This window comes from Chenopodium quinoa, unplaced genomic scaffold, assembly GCF_001683475.1.
Source record: "Chenopodium quinoa cultivar QQ74 unplaced genomic scaffold, ASM168347v1, whole genome shotgun sequence".
NCBI classification, from domain to species: Eukaryota; Viridiplantae; Streptophyta; class Magnoliopsida; order Caryophyllales; family Amaranthaceae; genus Chenopodium; species Chenopodium quinoa.
In genome coordinates this window covers 250,659-270,112 of record NW_018743212.1, presented here as the reverse complement: position 1 = coordinate 270,112, position 19,454 = coordinate 250,659, and the positions used below count along the sequence as shown (strand labels likewise).

Here is a 19,454-nt window from a genome sequence, read left to right as displayed (position 1 = left end):
GGAGCTCCGTTTCATCCATCACCCCAATCCATCATCCGTTTATCACCCGCCATCCATCCAAATATATATATACATATGTTTTTGACCTTATATATTCTAATATGTATATATATTTCTACAAAAAAATTGTTTGTAAAAATTATTATATTTTATTTTACAAAAATATAAAATCCCCCATCTAATATATACTGCACTACTCCTATATATGTATATTCTGCATGTTTTTTTTTTTTTTTTTTTTTTTTTGTGTTTGATTATTGCTAAAGTTTGGAATTAGAAGATAATAAATTATTTATTATTCAAGTTTAACATTGGATAAAAGGTTTTTTTAATAAATAATATATTAGATAGTTAGAGTGGGGATTATTATAATTATCACCCGCTAAGCATCTGATCCACCCGTTTCACCCGCGGATGACGGATGGGTCGGATGCGGGTGATGGATTTTGCGGGTGACGGGTGGATCGGGTGGAGCGGGTGGTGGATTCGGGTGGATGCGGGTGAAGCTCCATCTGACCCGAATCCGATCCGTTGCCATTCCTAGAGGAGAGAGCACCTTAAAAAATTAAGATATAATATAATGGGATCACTAGTGGGGAGGAAAATAGTAGAATATTGTTTAAAGTTTCAAAAAAAAATGAAAAAAAAAGGTTAAATGGGCAATTATTATTTATATATGGTCGCTAAAGAAAAGTGGAGCAATAATTTAAATATGAGTAAAAAAAAACTCAAACATCTATAGTTTTCCTAACTTATTAAGAATATTCTTAATTATGTTTAAAGATTGTAAGCATAGTTATAAGCAAAAAAAAAAAAAAAAAAAAAAAAAAAAAAAAAAAAAAAAAAAAAACTGAGATCAGGTCTAAGACCTGTTTTTATATGGTGTAGACCGGACCGGACCAAAGACCGAAAAAAATTGATTTCTTGACCCGGAGCAGTCTTACAGGAGTATAAGATAGTTACAGACTTACAAGATTATAAGATAATCTGAATTGAAAACTGAAATATTATTATCAATAATTTAGTACACAATGCTTAGTAGCAAAGGAGTAGATGATCGATATCGATAAAGGATCTACTCGATCTACTAAATTACTATTAGTAATTTTATTTATATTTCTTTTGACATCAGGAAAGCTCAAAGTCGTCAAAGAAATTACAATTATAATTTAAAGCAGGACAAAAACAATTAATGCAACAAAGTGAGCTTGACAAGCTCTTATTACAAATCAGACCAGCAACTCGAAAAACAGTAAAACATGGAAAGTTTTATCGTATGTGATAGAGATATACGCATAATTTCTTCCACTAACGGTGCTTAGGAACTGATGATGATTGATGAGTATGTGATAGAGCATAATATTAACCAGCAAAGGCTGCAACAAGTAGATCTTTGCCGCTAGAGCCAACTATTTTTCCAATCACCGAGGTTCCGGTCTCATTGTCATGAACATTAACTGAGGAACCAGCAACGTCCAACTTGGGCTTAATATCATTGTCCCAGTCGAGGTTCTTGAATTTGGCTTCAAGGCCACACCTTGCATAAATCTGACCAATAATAAACGTACAAGTCAAAATACTGCAACTAAAAATAAGCGGATGAAGTACTCCTATAAGATAAGCTAACAAGATCTCGTCAACAAAAAAAAAAAAAACTAACAAGATGCATATACATATTAAGTTACGATTTGACTTAAAGTGTGAGCAGAAAATGTCTAATCGTTAGTGTCTTACCCTCAATCCATTGGCCTTGGAGTCTGACCAAGCAAGAAGCCAGCCACAAGGATCACCACGGCGATTCCTGCCCGTGTACAGCACCCCTGCTGCGGCTCCCTTAGCCCCGACGGCTGCTTGTACAAAGTAACCTAGATTAGTAAGAGGACTTGGACACCTTTTGACAAAGTATCCATCCCATTTCCTGCGATGATGATCATCAGTAATTTCCAAGGGTCCTTTTGTCAAATTCTTCAAGGTGCCTGCTAAAGCCGTCAAACTTAATGAAACCTCATTCTTGTCTAGGCCCTCTTGTTTAGCAACGACAGCAACGGATTTAGTTACGACATCCTCAGCGAGGCACCAACTCTCTCCTTTCTCTATCATCTCATCTAGAGTCACTATCTCCTCGTCGTTCAGGTGCACTTCTTCCCCCTTCATCATCTCACTTTCAGTTGATGATCCTGACATTTCCTTAGCTTAGCTTAACTGTAACGTTATTTCATACATGCATTATTATTTATTCATTATATAACAAATTACCTATATTATGATCTGTTTATGATTATTTGTAACGAAAGGGTATAACATATATATTTGTAAGAAAAAAGAAAAAGCGGAATTGTAATAAAGAACATACAATAGATAGACAAATGAAGAAATTACCTCAACTACACAAAGACTATAGAGCTTGACTCGAAAAAGTGTATGTGCTTCGTTGAAGATAGCTAATTAATGCGATTTTGATGATGTATACTAGTTTTCTCTGTGGGTTTTTATAGACTTGATAGTAGGGTACTTTTGGCACATCAAAAAGCATTATAAATAAATAAATTTGACATCATTGCAAATACGTGGTATTAAAAAATGTGAAGTGCTGAAGTCAATATAATAAATTGATATAGTCATATTTGTAACATAACATTTTCCTTGATTTAAGTCATGATTTTAAATACTATTCTCTATATTATGTAATTATGTTCAATCGATCAATTAAGTTCACTGAATTTCTTTTGTGTCCATTAATTTTATGAAAAAGGTTTGTTGATAATACTTTGAAACAAATTTATCAAGATACCATTTGACAACATATATATGTATTTATATATGGAGTACTCTGCATGTAATAGTTTAAGTTCAAGTTTGAAATGCACAAAATTTGGCTTTATGATGTCGAATATGGTAATTACTTTGGGACAAAACATTTTGTATTGTTCCTCATATCCTTTTAAAAAGTCCATGCAATACCATTGTGATGTTAATTAAATTTGTTTTGAGCTAATTAAAATTACTGTTTTAAAACTTCTTTGATTTACTCAGACAAGATATAAGGTGGTATAAATTTGGAATAGCTAATATTCTTAAATTATATACTTTGTATTGTTTATAGAACATTAATTTTCAATTGTTTACCAAAAATTCTTAAGGCTTGGGTATTAAAAATCCAAAGGGATTATGGCTAATAGTCTAATTATCCGTAGTATAAATAAAATTAAAACAATATTTATTTCTTGATAAATTAATGTGTACAAACAGTAGCTTCTTTCTTAATTTTTTTTTTTTTTTTTGACCATAAGCTTCTTTTTTTAATTAATACGGCCTGCCTTAGCCTGTATTTGTATATTTGCATTTATGTAGTATACTATGTATATTGTTGAAATCCCACTATATACGCTGTGCGCTTGTGCTCACGAGCTAAGGTCGGAACAAATAATTATAAAAGAAACTGAAATTTAAAGTCATAATTGTTTAGTGCAAGTGACATTTTGGAAATAACTAATTGGTTGTTGGTGTATGTGTAACGGTAACTACTAATCAGAGATGAGCCAAAATTTCAGGAGCCTGATGTTAGGAATTGGCGTGTTCGAAATTGGACCAGTTGGTTTTAATTCCGGGAAATAAACTAAAGAACCGGTTGCAATTGATTTCAATTTCAATTCTTAGTATTTTGGAACCGGAATGGGTTGGGTACCCAATTACCCAACATATATTAAACTAAATGCGTAGTATATTTTTAAAACAAAAATACGTTAAATATCTAGTTAGTAAAAAAAAAAAAGAAAATTACTCATATTATTGATGGCTTGATGCCTGACATAAATAAAATAATTTAATGCATTCTCTCTCCGTATTTTTATACTTTAAGTGTTATACTTTAACTAGGCCTGTACAAAACTATCCGAAAATCCGATAATCCGATCCGCAACCGACCCGAAAAAGCAGATATCGGATGCGGATTTGGATATTGATTTTCAAAATTTCGGATATCCGATATCTTAAATATAAAGCCTAAAATAGTGAAATATATATAAAAATTTTAAATTGTTGATATAAAACTAACCCTATATTATTAACTTACTATAATATTCTTAATATATTTGATGATGATATTTATTGCAAAAGGACTACTATTTTGTTAAAATATGTTGTACAACTTAGGGGTAAAATCAGTGAAATTTAAAAAGTAATCATAATCAATTTTACTTAATATTGAATAATAGATATCCGAAGCATCCGATCTGAAAATTTTGGATATCTGAAATTTTTAAATCGGATTTGGATAACAATTTCTGATATCCGAGTCAAATTTTGGATCGGATATCCGATCCGTGAACAGGCCTAACTTTAACTCCCTGCCCGAAACACCCGCCCGGCCCATGGCCACCTATAGCCCGATCATAATTTACAACACAGCGACAGCAAAACAAAGCAGCAAACAAAACGAAGGGAACTGGGGACATGGCAGCTTCTTCTTCATTGTTGAAGAACAAATACTGGATTCTTAGACATGGCAAAAGCATCCCTAATCAGAAAGGTCTCATTGTTTCCTTTTTGGTACCTTCCTCTTCCTTCTTCAATACCCACATTTTATTTAATTTATTTATCATATTTGTGTTACTCAATTCGATTCATTTGTTATTATTTCTTTTAATATTCTCCGTTATTTACTAAACTTATACATTGAGATGTAATTGTAGATGGGTTCTGCTTAATTTATTTAATTTGACTGTTGATTGGTTAATCATGTTTAGATATTAGGGTTGAAAAGTTTATCATCTATTTCATGGATTCTCGAAAAAAATTCTTGATTTTTGCTTAAATTCTGCTTGTTATGGTAGCATTAAACTGTTTATGGCTTATTTATGATTTGGCTGATGATTGATTAACACACAGGAAAATGGGGTACTTCCAGAGTATCAGTTGGCAGAGTTGGGTGTTAAACAAGCCCAATTGGCTGGGGAGCAATTCCAAAAGGTAGTTTTACTCCAATTTCAGTGCTGTGTAATCATAGGAAGTGCACGTCGTCTCGTTTATCATTGTTGTATCATTTGAATTTGTAGTCATTGTAATTCCAACTCTTAATCCAAACAACTAGATAAAGAATTCACCAACTTATGGGAAATAGATTCCATTAGGGTAGCAAATGTTTCACATGTACCGAAGAAGTTTCCTGAAAAGCTATTAATTCACTTATGGGATTCATGCTTTAGTTTTTGAGAAATTTGATTGCAACTTTCTGTCAAAAATGAGCATGATTGCCCTGCATATGTGTTAGCTTAGAGGATGATGAAAAGTTCTAAAGAGTAGAGACTAGAGTGAGGCAGTAAGCAATGAAGACATTGTGATCAACATCGGTGGATATTTAAGTTGGAACGCAACTAATTTGTTCCGTTTTATTGGTGGATTATTAATATCTTACACAGTAACACTGCAATTCCACCACTATAACCATAATACAAGTATATATTAGTCATTTCTGTTTGTGCTGTATTTTTAGGTTTACTTCAAAGATTATTGAGTCGAGATTGCTGATTCGTGTCCCACCCATAATCATGTAATTAATTAAGAAATTAAGATACCGCAAGTTGAATCTCATGCTGTGCAAAATTTCTGTCTGGGAGCCTTCACTTTAATTGTTTGTGGATCTCTATTGGAAACATGATTCCTTAAGGTGAATTTTTTTCTTTGATATTTTATGAATTTATGTTCTTCCTTCACCACCATCACCATAATCTCAAATAAACTGGTCCATAAGTGCAGGACTTGAAGGATGCTAATATTCCATTGGAAAAAGTTCGCATTTGTTACTCTCCATTTGCTAGAACAGCTCATACTGCTAAAGTGGTTGCATCTGTCTTGAATCTTCCATTTGAAGGTAGTCAATGCAAGGTACACCCTCTATAACTTTAACAAATAAAATACTGCTTCATGCAAGATTGTGGAAGTTTAATGTGACTGTCATTTACATCGAAGGATTTAAAACTTGGCAAACAAATAAATTTGTAAGTTCTGTATGCTGTTGTGTAAAATAGTTTATCCAAACAAAAAATACCTGAATAATAACTGATATGGTGCACATATATCTGAGACTGATTATGTATTTTTACTGGTTAAATTCACTTTTTGAGTTGCAGATCTCTGTTTTAACTTTGCATTTCTGCTGCCCTTCCTTTTTCTAGCTGTTAACTTTACAATTTTTTAATAGGTGTTTGAAGATCTTCGGGAACGTTACTTTGGCCCTTCATATGAGCTTTCATCACATGAACGGGTAAGTTTTGCATCTCTGGTTCTTCATACAGCCATACAGTTTTTGGTTGTTTTTTTTTTTTGCACACTCCTACTGTGTATGGTTGGAGATAAACTCCCATGTCATTTTTTTTTTTTTTTGTAAAGACTTCCTTATCAACTAATTTTGTCTAAGATAAAGTAACCTATATGGGAATTCTATACATAAACTATATATGAGAAAGAGATTTTTCTTGCCAAAGAGAAGCTTACACCATAAAGATGTAAACCTTTCTAATGATTACACCAGGGATGATAAAAATGCTGCTGATGTAAAACCTTTGTAATGTTTACACCATAAATATCTAAAGCTGTATTAATTAAGACTTCTGGAGAATTAAATCATGATGGGGCTTTAGGAATCTGGTATGGCTACCTCGATTGTGTAGCTCATAGGGTTTCCGCCTTTACAATTTCTATCACATGCACCAAATGGGGTTAGCGGTGGTATACATTAATCAGTGAACAGGTGCTGGTTTCAGTTCTTAAGAGTGTGATTTAAAATATTCTAGGTCATCTTTTTTTAATTTTCTGGATTCCTGATTCTTAAATTTATATTCCTACTAGTATCCAGAGATATGGGCGCTTGATGAGAAAGATCCATTCCAGCGTCCAGAAGGTGGAGAAAGTGCTGCTGATGTTGTTTCACGTCTATTGAAGGCCATTGGAGAAATGGAGGCTATGTTTGAAGGGTAATTTCTCCAAATTATCCCTGTTATCTTCTCTTTGTTTGAGCACTTCCTATTTACTATATTTTTTTTAATGTTCTTTTATTACTGACATTAATCTCTGGTCTTCATCTAATTGAGTATTATTTGCTTGAATATAGTGTCTTAGAGTGCTGAATTCAATTTCTTATACTTTGTATATGATATAATGAGTCACTGTTTATAATTCAGGGTTATACAAATATATGAAACTAATAGTCTCAGAAATTTCACAGATGTGCAATATTGATAGTCAGCCATGGTGATCCCCTCCAAATGTTGCAGACAATACTCAATGCTGCTAAGGAAAATAAAGAATTCAGCTGCAGTAGTTATTTGGCAAGATTAGAAGCTGTTAAAGTTCCATCTGTCTTGTCACAGCATCGGAAATTTGCCCTGGAAACTGGTGAGCTGCGATCCGTGGTTTGAAACTACATCTCCTCAATTATGTAGGGGTATGTTGATATACTTTGGACCATTCGTATTATTGCTGCAGAACCTATTGGGATATTTCTTGCAATATCTATCTGGCTGTCATTTTGCCTTTGAATACCCTATTGTAAAAGGGAAACAACATGATTTAGTCAGTCTTCTAATAAGTTGTATATGGTGATTTGATATGTGCTCTTTTAGCTGTTTATCCAGTTTTTGTATGGAAGTCAGCTTTCTGTATGATTTCTGTACCATAATATATGAAGTCAAACCGAGTATTGAACATGAATAGAATATTTTTTACACAATTTGCTCTTATTTCTTGCGAGTATTACTTTAAGAGTCAGAGACCAACCCAGATTATTTTGTGATACACAGTGAAAGCATGGGTAGATTCTTGTTGCAACGTAGTATGACCCAATTTTCTGATAAATGATACCGTTCATTGACATCTAAATCGTTCACTTAAAAGTGTGGAATTACGACATGTATAGCCAAACTCTGTCCTTAAACCAGCCTTGACTGTTTTCCTATAGCAAAGTTCAAACAGTTGAAATCTTTTTGGCTTAGCTGAAAGCCTAAGCATTGCCTCAGACCCTTTTGGCTTTCCCATAATTTAGGTATTGTATGCAACTACAACCTTTATAAATCTTTTTTATGTAGGGGGGAAGAAATCAAATTCAAGAAAACAAGTTATATGGGGCTATGATTATTAATGTCGACTAATTAATTTAAAATAAAAGCATATTCTGCAATGACTTGATTATTATTATAGGGAGAAGGAACAAAAAATGAACTAAATTAATAAAATTAAAACACATCAGCTTTCAATAGGTCAATATCGGCATATAGCAGTATAGCTGGGAGAAAATCTGAAGTGCCTAAAAGTTTTTGCTACATGAACATTTAACAATCTAATTCTACTTAGTATTATTTCATTTTTTTGATAGAGTTAAAAAATATACAAGTATATATATAAAAATTAGATTAGTTAGAAAGGTTTTTAAGATTATACAAGTTTATAACAGTATGAACTTTTAGTATTAAATCATAATTAAACTGTATTACGTCGTATGTTAGAAGTATGTTTTTTTCTAAAATTAGGTGATAATTTAGATGAGGAGTTGAACTATGAACAACCTTTTCCACCTAAATCCATCCAGCTACACAATTTATATAACGTATAAATACCCATGAACCCACAAAGTATATCATTTCCTAAACAAACACAAAAGTCCCTCTTGAACAAGTTATTTCACTCCTGATTTAGTGATTTCTACACTTGTTTGCGCTTGCTTCTTGAAACCATGGGTTCTCGCTTGTTTATATTTGGTATGCTGCTCTTTGCTTGTGTGATGAGTACTGGGACAACGCCAGTTGTAGCTCGTCGCCTTCTTGAAGATTCCTTGCCAGAGCATCCTAAGACGGAAATGCCAAAGCCAGAAGTTCCTGAACTTCCAAAGCCTACCTTGCCTGAGCTTCCTAAACCCACGGTACCTGAACTCCCAAAGCCTGTCTTGCCCGAGCTTCCTAAACCTACTCTGCCTGAACTTCCAAAACCCACCTTACCAGAGCTCCCTAAACCCACTGCGCATGAAGCACCCAAGCCAAAACAACCGGAAATTCCAAAGCCCAAATTGGATGAGGCACCAAAGCCTATCGAGCACGAATTGCCCAAGCCTACATTGCCAGAGTTGCCTAAACCTTCTGTTCCTGAAATGCCAAAACCCACCTTACCTGAGCTCCCTAAACCCACTGAGCATGAGTTACCCAAGCTATCAGTACCAGAACTACCAAAACCCAAGTCAGTTGAGATGCCCAAACCCACTGAGCATGAATCACCCAAGCCTACACTGCCACAACAACCTAAACCTGTTGTACCTGAAATGCCTAAGCCCCATTTGGATGAGCTGTTAAAACCCAAGATGCCGGAATTGCCAAAACCCACCATGCCCGAGCTGCCTAAACCTACAATGCCTGAACTGCCAAAGCCCACAATGCCTGAGCTACCCAAGCCTGTAGTGCCTGAGCTGCCCAAACCCACTGTGCCTGAACACCCTAAGTCTGCCATCTCAGGCAACCCTTGAAGAATATAGTAGCTTGCATATCTTGGGACTACATGAATTTATTGGATAATGATAAATAAATGTTGTGTATTGATAGTTTCTTTCCTTCCCCTTTTAGGGGGGTGAAGAAAGTTTGATTCCTTTGATATCTTATATATGTTAGTGATTTTCGTTCTTTTTGAACATTGTACATTGTAACATTTCAACTCTTTGGTCCTAAATATTGTACTTCGTAATTTATATGCTTTCATTTGGATTAACTTTACTTCTATCCTTTCTCACATGAATTCCATGTAGCACACACAAATGCAAAATCTGTATGTGCAGCACAGTCTGACTGTTATAGTGTTAGATCAGATTATTTGACAATCTCTTTCATCTAATTCATCCATGCATCCAGCAAGATTGTTCATCTTCTATAGCTATACTATAATAAGTACTCCTAAACACGGGAAAAAAAAATAATAATAAATAAAAAATAAAAAATTGATGTATCATTCTCTGATTGCACAAATAATTAATCAACAAAAAAAAAGCCCTCTAATCTGTAATCAAAGCATCATTATATTCCCACGTCATTTCAATTCTTGTAAGTATTTTGCTCCCACACTATATACCATGGGTTACCAAACTTGCGTATTTCTAATCTTTATGATGCTAATCACTTTCATGATGAGTAGTGCCACAATCCTGGTAGTAGTACCTGAAGTGGCAGATGCGGATGCTGATGATACGCTAGAGTCGCAAACCCTTTTCAGCATCGATTATGAAGATGTCATTAGTTATTTAGATGACCTGCAAACAACAAGACCTTGAGTCCATCATTATCTTAAAATCATTGAAGGATATATCTGTTTCCATTGGACTTGGGAGTACATTGATTTTGTTGTATTTGCTGTATCTTTTGGACTTTGATATCATTTTGTCTCTCTTGTATTGGTTTCAGAAGTTGTACTCTTTTGTTACTCGTTACTTTGTACTTCAATCAATTGAAATGTTATAAGTTGTCTCTGCCATTTGTTGTAGTGAAATATATAAGCCTTTTTTTTTTTTTTTTTTTTTTTAATGAATTACAATTATTTTGAAGTGCTGCAGTCATCTAAAAAAAAATTATCAATATATCTAAAAAAAACTGAAAACTTGAGTTTATTCAGGTTACAAGCAGCAGTAGGAGAAACATGGTTGGAGCTGAACGTGGTTAAACATGTGCGAGTGAGTGATTATCTTTGATGTAGGTAATCCGTAAATAAATTTCACCATCTCATGTATCTAGAATAATTCACTTAGAGCATATTTTTTTAATAGTGCTGTGCTTGTGCCTAAGCATGTTTTTACTTGTTGCTCTTCAATCTAAATTCTATAAAAGAGTTAGCCTACTGCATGATATCTGTTATCATAAAAAATGAAAGCTAAATTGACTATTGAACATAACTGAGGTTTTTGTACAATTTGCTAATATTACTCTGAAAATTACCAGAGGCATCAAGGAGAATCTCGTCGCAACATAATATGAGCCAGAATTTACCCTAATGGCTCCAATCAGTCATTTCATCAGGAGTTTTACCTTTCACTTGAAATATGAATGAGTATAGTGGCCTAGTGTAGGTATAATATAGTCTGTGGCCAAACGAAAACTGGTTTCCTCGAGTAAAGCTGAAACATTTTATCTTTCTGGTTTTAACTGAAATTTCCCAGTGAATTTCTTAAAGTTAAGGTGAAGTACAAGTTTTGTCCATTAATTAGGTGATCATGTTCAATTTCGGAACAAAAGTACAGTAAAAAGGAATAAGAAGAACGAAAATGAAGGGGGGAAAAGAAAAAAATTCTTTCAATTAGTCAATGTAGTTGTTATGAGGTAGGTACCTTAAAAACTAGTTTCTGACCATTTATGTTGCATCTTTCAGACCTCTTGATTTATGCTGTTTAGCTTATTTGGTAATTGTGGGCCCTGAATCTGATATCCTAATTCTAATATTGTTGGATTATCTAGGAGGTTTAATCAAATTTGTAATGTTTTATATGCCAGCATATTCAGAATTAGATCATTACTTAACTGTATTACATCAGATAGATTTCCCATGCATCTCCTATCATACTTTTCTAAGTGCAGGTGATAATATAGCTGAGAAGTTGAACTAGGCACAACCTTTTCTACCTAAATCCATCCAGCTCAACGATTCATTAAACCTATAAATACCGATGATCCCACAAAGTATATCATATCCTAAACAAACAAAAACACAAACACAAAAGCATATCCTAAACAAACAAAAACACAAACACAAAAGCCTCTTTTGTACAAGTTTCATTTTGTATTTGTATCAGTTGTTTGCTACCCTGTCATCAAACCATGAATTGCCGGTTGTTTTTAGCTGGCATGGTGCTCATTGCTTGTGTAATGAGTACCGGCACAATGCTAGTTTCAGCTCGCCATCTCCTAGAAGCTTCCGTGCCAGAGCATCCTAAGGAGGAAGTGCCTGAGCTTCCTAAGCCCACAGTGCCTGAACTCCCAAAGGTGCCCGAGTTGCCTAAGCCCACATTGCCTGAGCTTCCAAAGCCCACCTTGCCAGAGCTCCCTAAGCCCACTGTGCACGAGGAGCCTAAGCCCATTGTGCCTGAATTACCAAAGCCCAAAAAGTCTGAGATGCCCAAGCCCATTGAACATGAATTGCCCAAGCCTAGATTGCCAGAGATGCCTAAACCTGTTGTACCTGAAATGCCTAAGCCCACATTGCCTGAAATGCCAAAACCTACCTTGCCAGAGCTCCCTAAACCCACTGAACACGACGTACCCAAGCCAACACTACCCGAACAACCAAAGCACAAATCGGTTGAAGTGCCCAAGCCCACCGAACATGAAGCTTCCAAGCCCATTGCACATGAAGTGCCTAAGCCCACCGAACATGAAGTGCCCGAGATACCCAAGCCAACAATGCCTGAATTACCGAAGCCTGTTGTGCCTGAGTTGCCAAAACCCAAGATGCCTGAAATGCCCAAACTCACAATGCCCGAGATACCCAAGCCAACTATTCCTGAACTGCCCAAGCCTGTTGTGCCTGAACTGCCCAAGCCGACATTACCTGAGATCCCTAAGCCTGCCATCCCTGGCAAACCTTGAATGATACAACAGTTTGCGTTTCTTGGGACTACTTGAATGCATATTATAATAATAATAATAATAATGATAATAATAGATGTTTGTATACTTTCATTTGATATTTTGACACCCCTCTTTTTGTTGTGGTGTGTGTATCATCAGTGTATGTGTTGTGTTATGGTGTGAAGGGGTTTAGTGAACTTACTATGTTAATGTATTTTGTCCTTCTTTCAGTAACAAATTACGTAATATATATTTATATCCTTTTGATTTCTGTATTTGGTAATATTTAGAAGACTAAACAAATTTTCTTTCACATATGCACCAAGTTGATGCCTACAGACTTTCAAAAATTAAGCTAGCACCTTAAGAAACACATATGAACATTGAGATTCAAGTTATAGCATTAGCAAGCGCATTGATCAGTTTGATTAAATCTTAAATTTATTAACTAAGCATAAAAGGAAATTTGCAGTTGTATTACTTGTATACGATCAATGTTGAATCGATTCAAGCAAATATATATCTAGTGGCAGCATTTCAAATCTCTGCTTATTATCTTACTGGTATGAAGAGTTCCAAGAATTCTATGGACTTACAATAATGTAGATACTGTTACATTAGCTATGAAAGATACGATGCGACGAACTTGGTCATCTAAAGTCTAAGCTGTAGGTGTTTCTGTCTGCGAGTTTAAATCTTCTGGGATTTTACGCAGTTTAACCGTTGTTGTTGCTTGCTAGAAGTTAGATTAAACTTGAACAAATTCCTGGATGCAAGGACTATAACACCATAACTCAATCAGCTTTTAAGTTACCTAAACATCATTTATATTTAATAAACCTAAGCGCAAGACGGCTCCAGGTTCCGGAGAATGTTTGAATGTTAGTTTGGTGTAAAAAGAGAGATGTAAGGAGAATAATGTAGACAAGATTCAATTCCAAGTTTCGGATATCACCCTCAAAACTTTAACCAAATTAGTTGGCATCTACATGTACCCAAGAATATCATTGCCCAAAATTTGTTCCACGGATTAAAGTTATTCAACTTAATTAGGATCTGTTGTTTCGGATTTTCTTTCATATGCTTTGTCTGCATGAATCCATTATCATTAATATTATACTGTACAAAGATCAATAATCATACAACTTCCTAAATAATTGTACTAGTTATGTCTCTCTCGGTAATTGATCATATCCCAATTGCATCACATCAGGAAAAATACAAATATAACCATGTGAAGGTAATACCCATATTATTCTTAATGACAGTGATAATACAGATGAATTATATTATATGGACAACTTCCACCACCTAATAAATCCATTCCTCGAATGTTGTTCTTATTCTTACCTTATAATGCTATATATAAGCACCTACAAAAATGGAAGAATACACCATATCCTAAGCCGATAATAGAAAATAAACAAATAAAAATTACTTGTTCATTATATTCTATTGTCCCTTGTTTGTACAAGGTAGGATCATTATATTCCTAGCTCGTTTCTAAACTATTTTGTTTACACTTTAAAGATTGAACCATGAGTTCTCGCTTGATTTTGTTATGTCTCGTGCTCATTAGTTGCATGTTGATGAATGTTGTCATAATGGCATCAGCTTGCGCCCTCCTAGATCTTCCTAAGTTGGAGGTACCTAAAGTTGGCTTGCCCGATCTTTCAAACCCCACCGTGCCCAAAGTTCCAATCCCTTCAGTTTCAGTGCTAGGTCGCGGCCTCCTAGATCTTCCCAAGTTGGAAGTGCCTATAGTTACCTTGCCCGATGTTGGTAATCCCACAGTGCCCAAACTTCCAAATCCCACAACTCTCCTACCAGGTCGCGGCCTCCTAGATCTTCCCAAGTTGGAAGTGCCTGTAGTCACCTTGCCAAATCTTGGTAATCCCACCATGCCCAAACTTCCAAATCCCACAACAGTCATACCAGGTCGCGGACTCTTAGATCTTCCTAAGTTGGGAGTGCCTACGGTCCCCTTGCCCAATGTTGGTAATCCTACGTTGCCCAATCTTCCAAATCCCACAACTCTCGTACCTACACTCCCCTTACCCAATGTTGGTAATCCCACGGTGCCCAAACTTCCAAATCCCACAACAGTCATACCAGGTCGCGAACTCTTAGATCTTCCTAAGTTGGGAGTGCCTACAGTCACCTTGCCCAATCTTGCTAACCCCACACTACCCAAACTTCCAAATCCCACAACAGTCATACCAGGTCGCGGACTCTTAGATCTTCCTAAGTTGGGAGTGCCTATAGTCCCCTTGCCCAATGTTGGTAATCCTACGTTGCCCAATCTTCCAAATCCCACAACTCTAGTGCCTACACTCCCCTTGCCCAATGTTGGTAATCCCACGGTGCCCAATCTTCCAAATCCCACGACGCTCGTGCCTACACTCCCCTTACCCAAGCTTCCTTTGCCCACGGAACTTCCTAATCCCACAATTCCGCAGATCCCATAAGTAAGGTTGCCTATGCCGGCATCATCTCAAGAAAACGTTGAAAGATACAAACTGTTCCATGAATGTATCTAACGTAATGATGTATCCCTAATAGTATAATATTATTTGAACTCTAATATCTATTTGTTGCTCTATTTTTATTTTTATTTTTTTGGTTTCAAAGAATGTAATTTTTCTGTGCAATCCATCATTTTGAACCTTATACTTTTGTTATCTTGACTTGATTTTTATGTTGTATTTTTTAATAAATAATGAAGATTTTTTTATCCCATTTGTCTCATGCATGCACATCAAGTTAAAACCAGGCCCTTCTATGATCACAACAATTTTCACAAATAGACAAGGTTGCACTAGATCGGTAGTTATGAAATTGATGCTTTCCCAAAAAAAAAAAAAAAAAAATTTACTTAGAGCTCATAAAAAACGTTGTCAACATATCGTACTCATACCTACTAGTCTACTTTTTTTGGTGTTTAGAGAGCCACAAGGACGGAGTGAAAATAAACGATATTATTACATTCCAATTCCTTTCCGATACCTCCCAAGGAAAATCCCTTTTTTTTTTAAGTTCGAAAATGAAACAAACAATTGGATTGTTGAAATATTTCAGTTTTTAAAAAAAAATAAAAAAAAAAAATGTCAAACGTAAATCCAATTCGACTATTTGGATTGAGAGAAGAATCGAGTAAAAGAAAAAATGAAAAAACATGGGTTACTTCAGCGCCGTAGCGCCTGGTACTCGAACATTGGCTCGATTATGTTCTGCGCTATTTGAAAATCTCCGTCAATACTTCAGTGTAGATGCGGAATAATCTTTTGTCGGGGCTATTTACAACTAGCCAACTAAGAATTCTCGGCCGGCAATTTGGATTTGAATTCCTTTTGTATCAGCTTCAATTGGTTAGAGCACCGCCCTGTCAGAGCGAAAGTTGCGGGTTCGAGCCCCGTCAGTCCCGAAGGAATCGAAAGGGAAACACTAACCACTTAAGTTATTCATCACTCTCATACCTACTAATCTACTACTGGGTTCAACGATCAAATAAAGTACCCATATGGTTCACAATAAATAGGTCCGATTATAATTTATGTTAAATTAACTAAAGATATTTTCCTTTTCATTTATATTATAGAGGCAATATAATGAGTGTTACTAAATATCTTATCAATCCTACTCCTTTTCCTGAAAAGCATAATAACGATCTACCAAAAATCTGTCTAAACAAATAAGAATTTTGAATTGGTTCTGTCTAAACAAATAATATTTCTCCATTAACATAATTTTGATATTTTCTTTTTTTAGGAAACTAACATGATTGTGATTAATTTACACGTTCGTATATGAAAATTAACAACTAAATTTTGGTATATTTTAGTATAATTACGGTATATTTTAGTATAATCACGAATAATGAGCATTCCCACCATAAATTTTAAGAGAGAAAAAAATGGATGAGCAAGTGCCAAGTTACAAAATTAAAGTAAATTGTAAGTACATTGGGAACATGTTAACTGTTAACTAGTATAGTGCCCGTGCGATATACGGTTTATAAAGCAAATTATTAATTCCGTAGGAAAGAAACAAAGATAATTTAATTAGTAATAAAGGGCTAATTTACAAATGGTCGATACAAAAGTAATGGATTGTAATTTAAATAGTATTTTATGTTATTTGCATTTGTTTTAATTTTTATAATGTTATTTTTTTAATTGAAAAATAAATGAATAATGCTCCACATAACTAGACAAGAGAAGTAGACTAATTTATTTTCTAACTCCGTAGGGAAAAAACGAATATTTTAATTTAGATTTGGGAAATATGTGAATAAAAAATATCATAATTATATGATTTAGTGAATATTGTATATAATTAATAATAGGTAGTTGATGGCATTGACAAAAAAAAAAAAAAAAAAAAAAAGAAAAGGGGAGGGGGAGTTTCGGAGGGAAATACAGCACCAGGAAGTGACATGTGTCATTCTTGGTGTCTGTTTTAATATTATGTTATTGATGATTAGGGACGAGTAAGGTAGATGATTATAATTCATTTATCTTGTTATTTGACTTCTTCTAATGTCCATATGTTTACTAGACTTGGTGGTTGTGAAATTATAATTTAATTCCACCATTTTTTTCCTTCTTGTTATTAGTTTAGCTAGAAAAGTAATTGAATCCATACATCTGATATTATCCAATAATAATTGCTGATTATCTAGCTATTCCATTAAAAGACAGCTAAGTCATATTTTTCTTGATAAATTGGTGTAATAACAGTTGAGAAGTTGAACAATATATGCTCAACCTCTTACACCTAAGTACCTAACCCTTGCTGTAGGACCGTTCTCTACCCCTCACCTTACCCTTTAAATATCCCTAAGCAAGAATCAGTACACCATATCTTGAGCAAAACAAAAAACATCCTCTTCAAGTACAAGTTCTTTCCCTTTTAATCTTATACTTGTTCAATCGATCGCTTCTTTCAACTAGCAGCTAGGCTTCAACCATGGGTGCTCGCTCGTTAGTTTTAGTTATGATGGTTGTTGCTTGCGTGATGTGTACAAGCACAAAGCCAGTGATAGGACGTCGCCTTCTTGAAGCATCCGTGCCTGAGGTTCCTAAACCAGAGGTGCCAAAATTGGAGGTACCTGAACTTCCAAAACCCACCTTGCCAGAGCTACCAAAGCCGGAAGTGCATGAACTCCCAAAACCCACAATTCCCGAGCTCCCAAAACCCACATTGCCTGAGCTACCAAAGCCAGAAGTACATGAAATTCCAAAACCTACCATCCCCGAGTTACCAAAGCCAAAACTACATGAAATTCCAAAACCCACCATACCTGAGCTACCAAAGCCAGAAGTGCATGAAATTCCTAAACCCACCATACCCGAACTACCAAAGCCAGAAGTTCACGAAATTCCAGAGCTACCAAAGCCAGAAGTGCATGAATTTCCTAAACCCACCATTCCTGAACTACCAAAGCCAAAATTGCATGATATTCCAAAACCCATCATTCCCGAGCAACCAAAGCCAGAAGTGCACGAAATTCCAAAACCAACCATTCCAGAGCAACCAAAGCCAGAAGTTCATGAAATCCCAAAACCCACTGAACCTGAGCTACCAAAGCCAGTAGTGCATGAAATTCCTAAACCCACCATACCAGAGGAACCAAAACCAACCATCCCCGAGCTACCAAAGCCAAAATTGCATGAAATTCCAAAACCCACCATACCCGAGCAACCAAAGCCAGAAGTGCATGATATCCCAAAACCCACCATACCCGAGCAACCAAAGCCTGAAGTGCATGAAATTCCAAAACCCACCATACCCGAGGTACCAAAACCAGAAGAGCATGAAATTCCAAAACCCACCATACCCGAGGTACCAAAACCAGAAGAGCATGAAATTCCAAAACCCACCATACCCGAGGTACCAAAACCAGAAGAGCATGAAATTCCAAAACCCACCATACCCGAGGTACCAAAACCAGAAGAGCATGAAATTCCAAAACCCACCATACCTGAGGTACCAAAACCAGAATTTCATGAACTTCCAAAACCTGCCATCCCCGAACTACCAAAACCCACCTTGCACGAGATGCCAAAACCAGAGATACCTGAACTACCTAAGCCCACCTTGCCCGAGCTTCCCACCCCTAAGATGCCTGAACTTCCAAAGCCCACATTCCCTGAATTGCCTAAGCCAACCATTCCAGAGGTGCACATGCCTACTGTCCCAAGCCATCCTTGAAGTCCAAGCTCCATTTCCTCGGATAAATTCCATGATTAAGATATAGGTGTATTTTGATGCATTACATATTTTTTCTTTTGAGTTATATTTATGATGTGTACTACTGTACTAGTATTATGTGTGTAATTTTTATTTTTCTCTTATCAACTTCGACTCAGCATTGTTTTTCTATTTTGCTTGATATGATATTTTGTACTCTACATTTTATGTCCTCTTTCGAGTACGTATATAATAATACTTTGTAATACTGTTTTTTTTTTCTTCTCTAGTTTCGTCTATGCTCACATCCAATACATGTGCCCTAGCAACAAATTAATACGGAGTAACAACTTAATTATTCATATTTTCAAGCAGTACGTAAAACAGACACGAATACACAATCTCAGTTGATAAGTTAAATGTAGCTTACAATTGATGTGCGAAGAGGTGACTTAGCATAGCTGCTTTACAGTACAAGGAATCACACCTTGCAAAGTTGCAAGACATTAAGCGTTGCTTTGTGAACGACGAATCCTCTGGATCAACTTAATTATATCGTGTTATATACGTGTTCAATACTTACGATCCAAGAGTTTCATTGACTGCATATATCAGATCATACACAAAATTTCATCGAAGTATGTTAATGGTTAGTTAGTTGAAGTTTGATCATTACAA

The 19,454-nt window shown here is 35.5% G+C and overlaps 5 protein-coding genes across 6 annotated transcripts; 4 read left to right on the top strand and 1 right to left on the bottom strand.

The window, feature by feature from the left end:
- Positions 1 to 1,005: 1,005 nt before the first annotated feature.
- Positions 1,006 to 2,430, bottom strand: LOC110734111 (jasmonate-induced protein homolog). Its single transcript, XM_021914168.1, has 3 exons — positions 2,380 to 2,430; positions 1,735 to 2,202; positions 1,006 to 1,548 (listed from the first exon to the last, which is right to left on the bottom strand). The coding sequence occupies exons 2-3, from the start codon at positions 2,182 to 2,184 to the stop codon at positions 1,363 to 1,365; spliced, it is 636 nt and encodes a 211-aa protein (XP_021769860.1). The 5' UTR covers positions 2,185 to 2,202; positions 2,380 to 2,430; the 3' UTR covers positions 1,006 to 1,362.
- Positions 2,431 to 4,413: 1,983 nt separating this feature from the next.
- LOC110734197 (metal-independent phosphoserine phosphatase-like) lies at positions 4,414 to 7,707 on the top strand. Of its 2 annotated transcripts, none has more exons than XM_021914251.1 (6): positions 4,414 to 4,548; positions 4,888 to 4,968; positions 5,755 to 5,883; positions 6,200 to 6,262; positions 6,847 to 6,971; positions 7,223 to 7,707. In XM_021914251.1, the coding sequence occupies exons 1-6, from the start codon at positions 4,453 to 4,455 to the stop codon at positions 7,413 to 7,415; spliced, it is 687 nt and encodes a 228-aa protein (XP_021769943.1). In that variant the 5' UTR covers positions 4,414 to 4,452; the 3' UTR covers positions 7,416 to 7,707. The 2 variants fall into 2 exon arrangements, with proteins under 2 accessions (XP_021769943.1, XP_021769944.1); XM_021914252.1 differs by having other exon boundaries at positions 4,419 to 4,528.
- Positions 7,708 to 8,637: 930 nt separating this feature from the next.
- LOC110734196 (proteoglycan 4-like) lies at positions 8,638 to 9,749 on the top strand. The gene has a single exon (XM_021914250.1). It carries the CDS (start codon positions 8,726 to 8,728, stop codon positions 9,503 to 9,505), a length of 780 nt encoding a protein of 259 aa, XP_021769942.1. The 5' UTR covers positions 8,638 to 8,725; the 3' UTR covers positions 9,506 to 9,749.
- A 1,942-nt stretch (positions 9,750 to 11,691) lies between these two features.
- LOC110734195 (proteoglycan 4-like) lies at positions 11,692 to 12,867 on the top strand. The gene is made up of 2 exons (XM_021914248.1): positions 11,692 to 12,646; positions 12,686 to 12,867. Exon 1 carries the CDS (start codon positions 11,835 to 11,837, stop codon positions 12,600 to 12,602), a length of 768 nt encoding a protein of 255 aa, XP_021769940.1. The 5' UTR covers positions 11,692 to 11,834; the 3' UTR covers positions 12,603 to 12,646; positions 12,686 to 12,867.
- A 4,685-nt stretch (positions 12,868 to 17,552) lies between these two features.
- Positions 17,553 to 18,797, top strand: LOC110734572 (proteoglycan 4-like). Its single transcript, XM_021914738.1, has one exon. The coding sequence runs from the start codon at positions 17,553 to 17,555 to the stop codon at positions 18,795 to 18,797; it is 1,245 nt and encodes a 414-aa protein (XP_021770430.1).
- The last annotated feature ends 657 nt before the right edge of the window (positions 18,798 to 19,454 follow it).

Coding starts and splice junctions, on each gene's coding strand:
- LOC110734196 (XM_021914250.1), top strand. CDS start 8,726: ATGGGTTCTCGCTTGTTTATATTTGGTATGCTGCTCTTTGCTTGTGTG.
- LOC110734197 (XM_021914251.1), top strand. CDS start 4,453: ATGGCAGCTTCTTCTTCATTGTTGAAGAACAAATACTGGATTCTTAGA. Junction 4,969..5,754: donor CTGGGGAGCAATTCCAAAAG/GTAGTTTTACTC, acceptor CCATAAGTGCAG/GACTTGAAGGATGCTAATAT. Junction 6,263..6,846: donor AGCTTTCATCACATGAACGG/GTAAGTTTTGCA, acceptor TATTCCTACTAG/TATCCAGAGATATGGGCGCT.
- LOC110734572 (XM_021914738.1), top strand. CDS start 17,553: ATGGGTGCTCGCTCGTTAGTTTTAGTTATGATGGTTGTTGCTTGCGTG.
- LOC110734195 (XM_021914248.1), top strand. CDS start 11,835: ATGAATTGCCGGTTGTTTTTAGCTGGCATGGTGCTCATTGCTTGTGTA.
- LOC110734111 (XM_021914168.1), bottom strand. CDS start 2,184: ATGTCAGGATCATCAACTGAAAGTGAGATGATGAAGGGGGAAGAAGTG. Junction 1,549..1,734: donor CCAAGGCCAATGGATTGAGG/GTAAGACACTAA, acceptor ATTATTGGTCAG/ATTTATGCAAGGTGTGGCCT.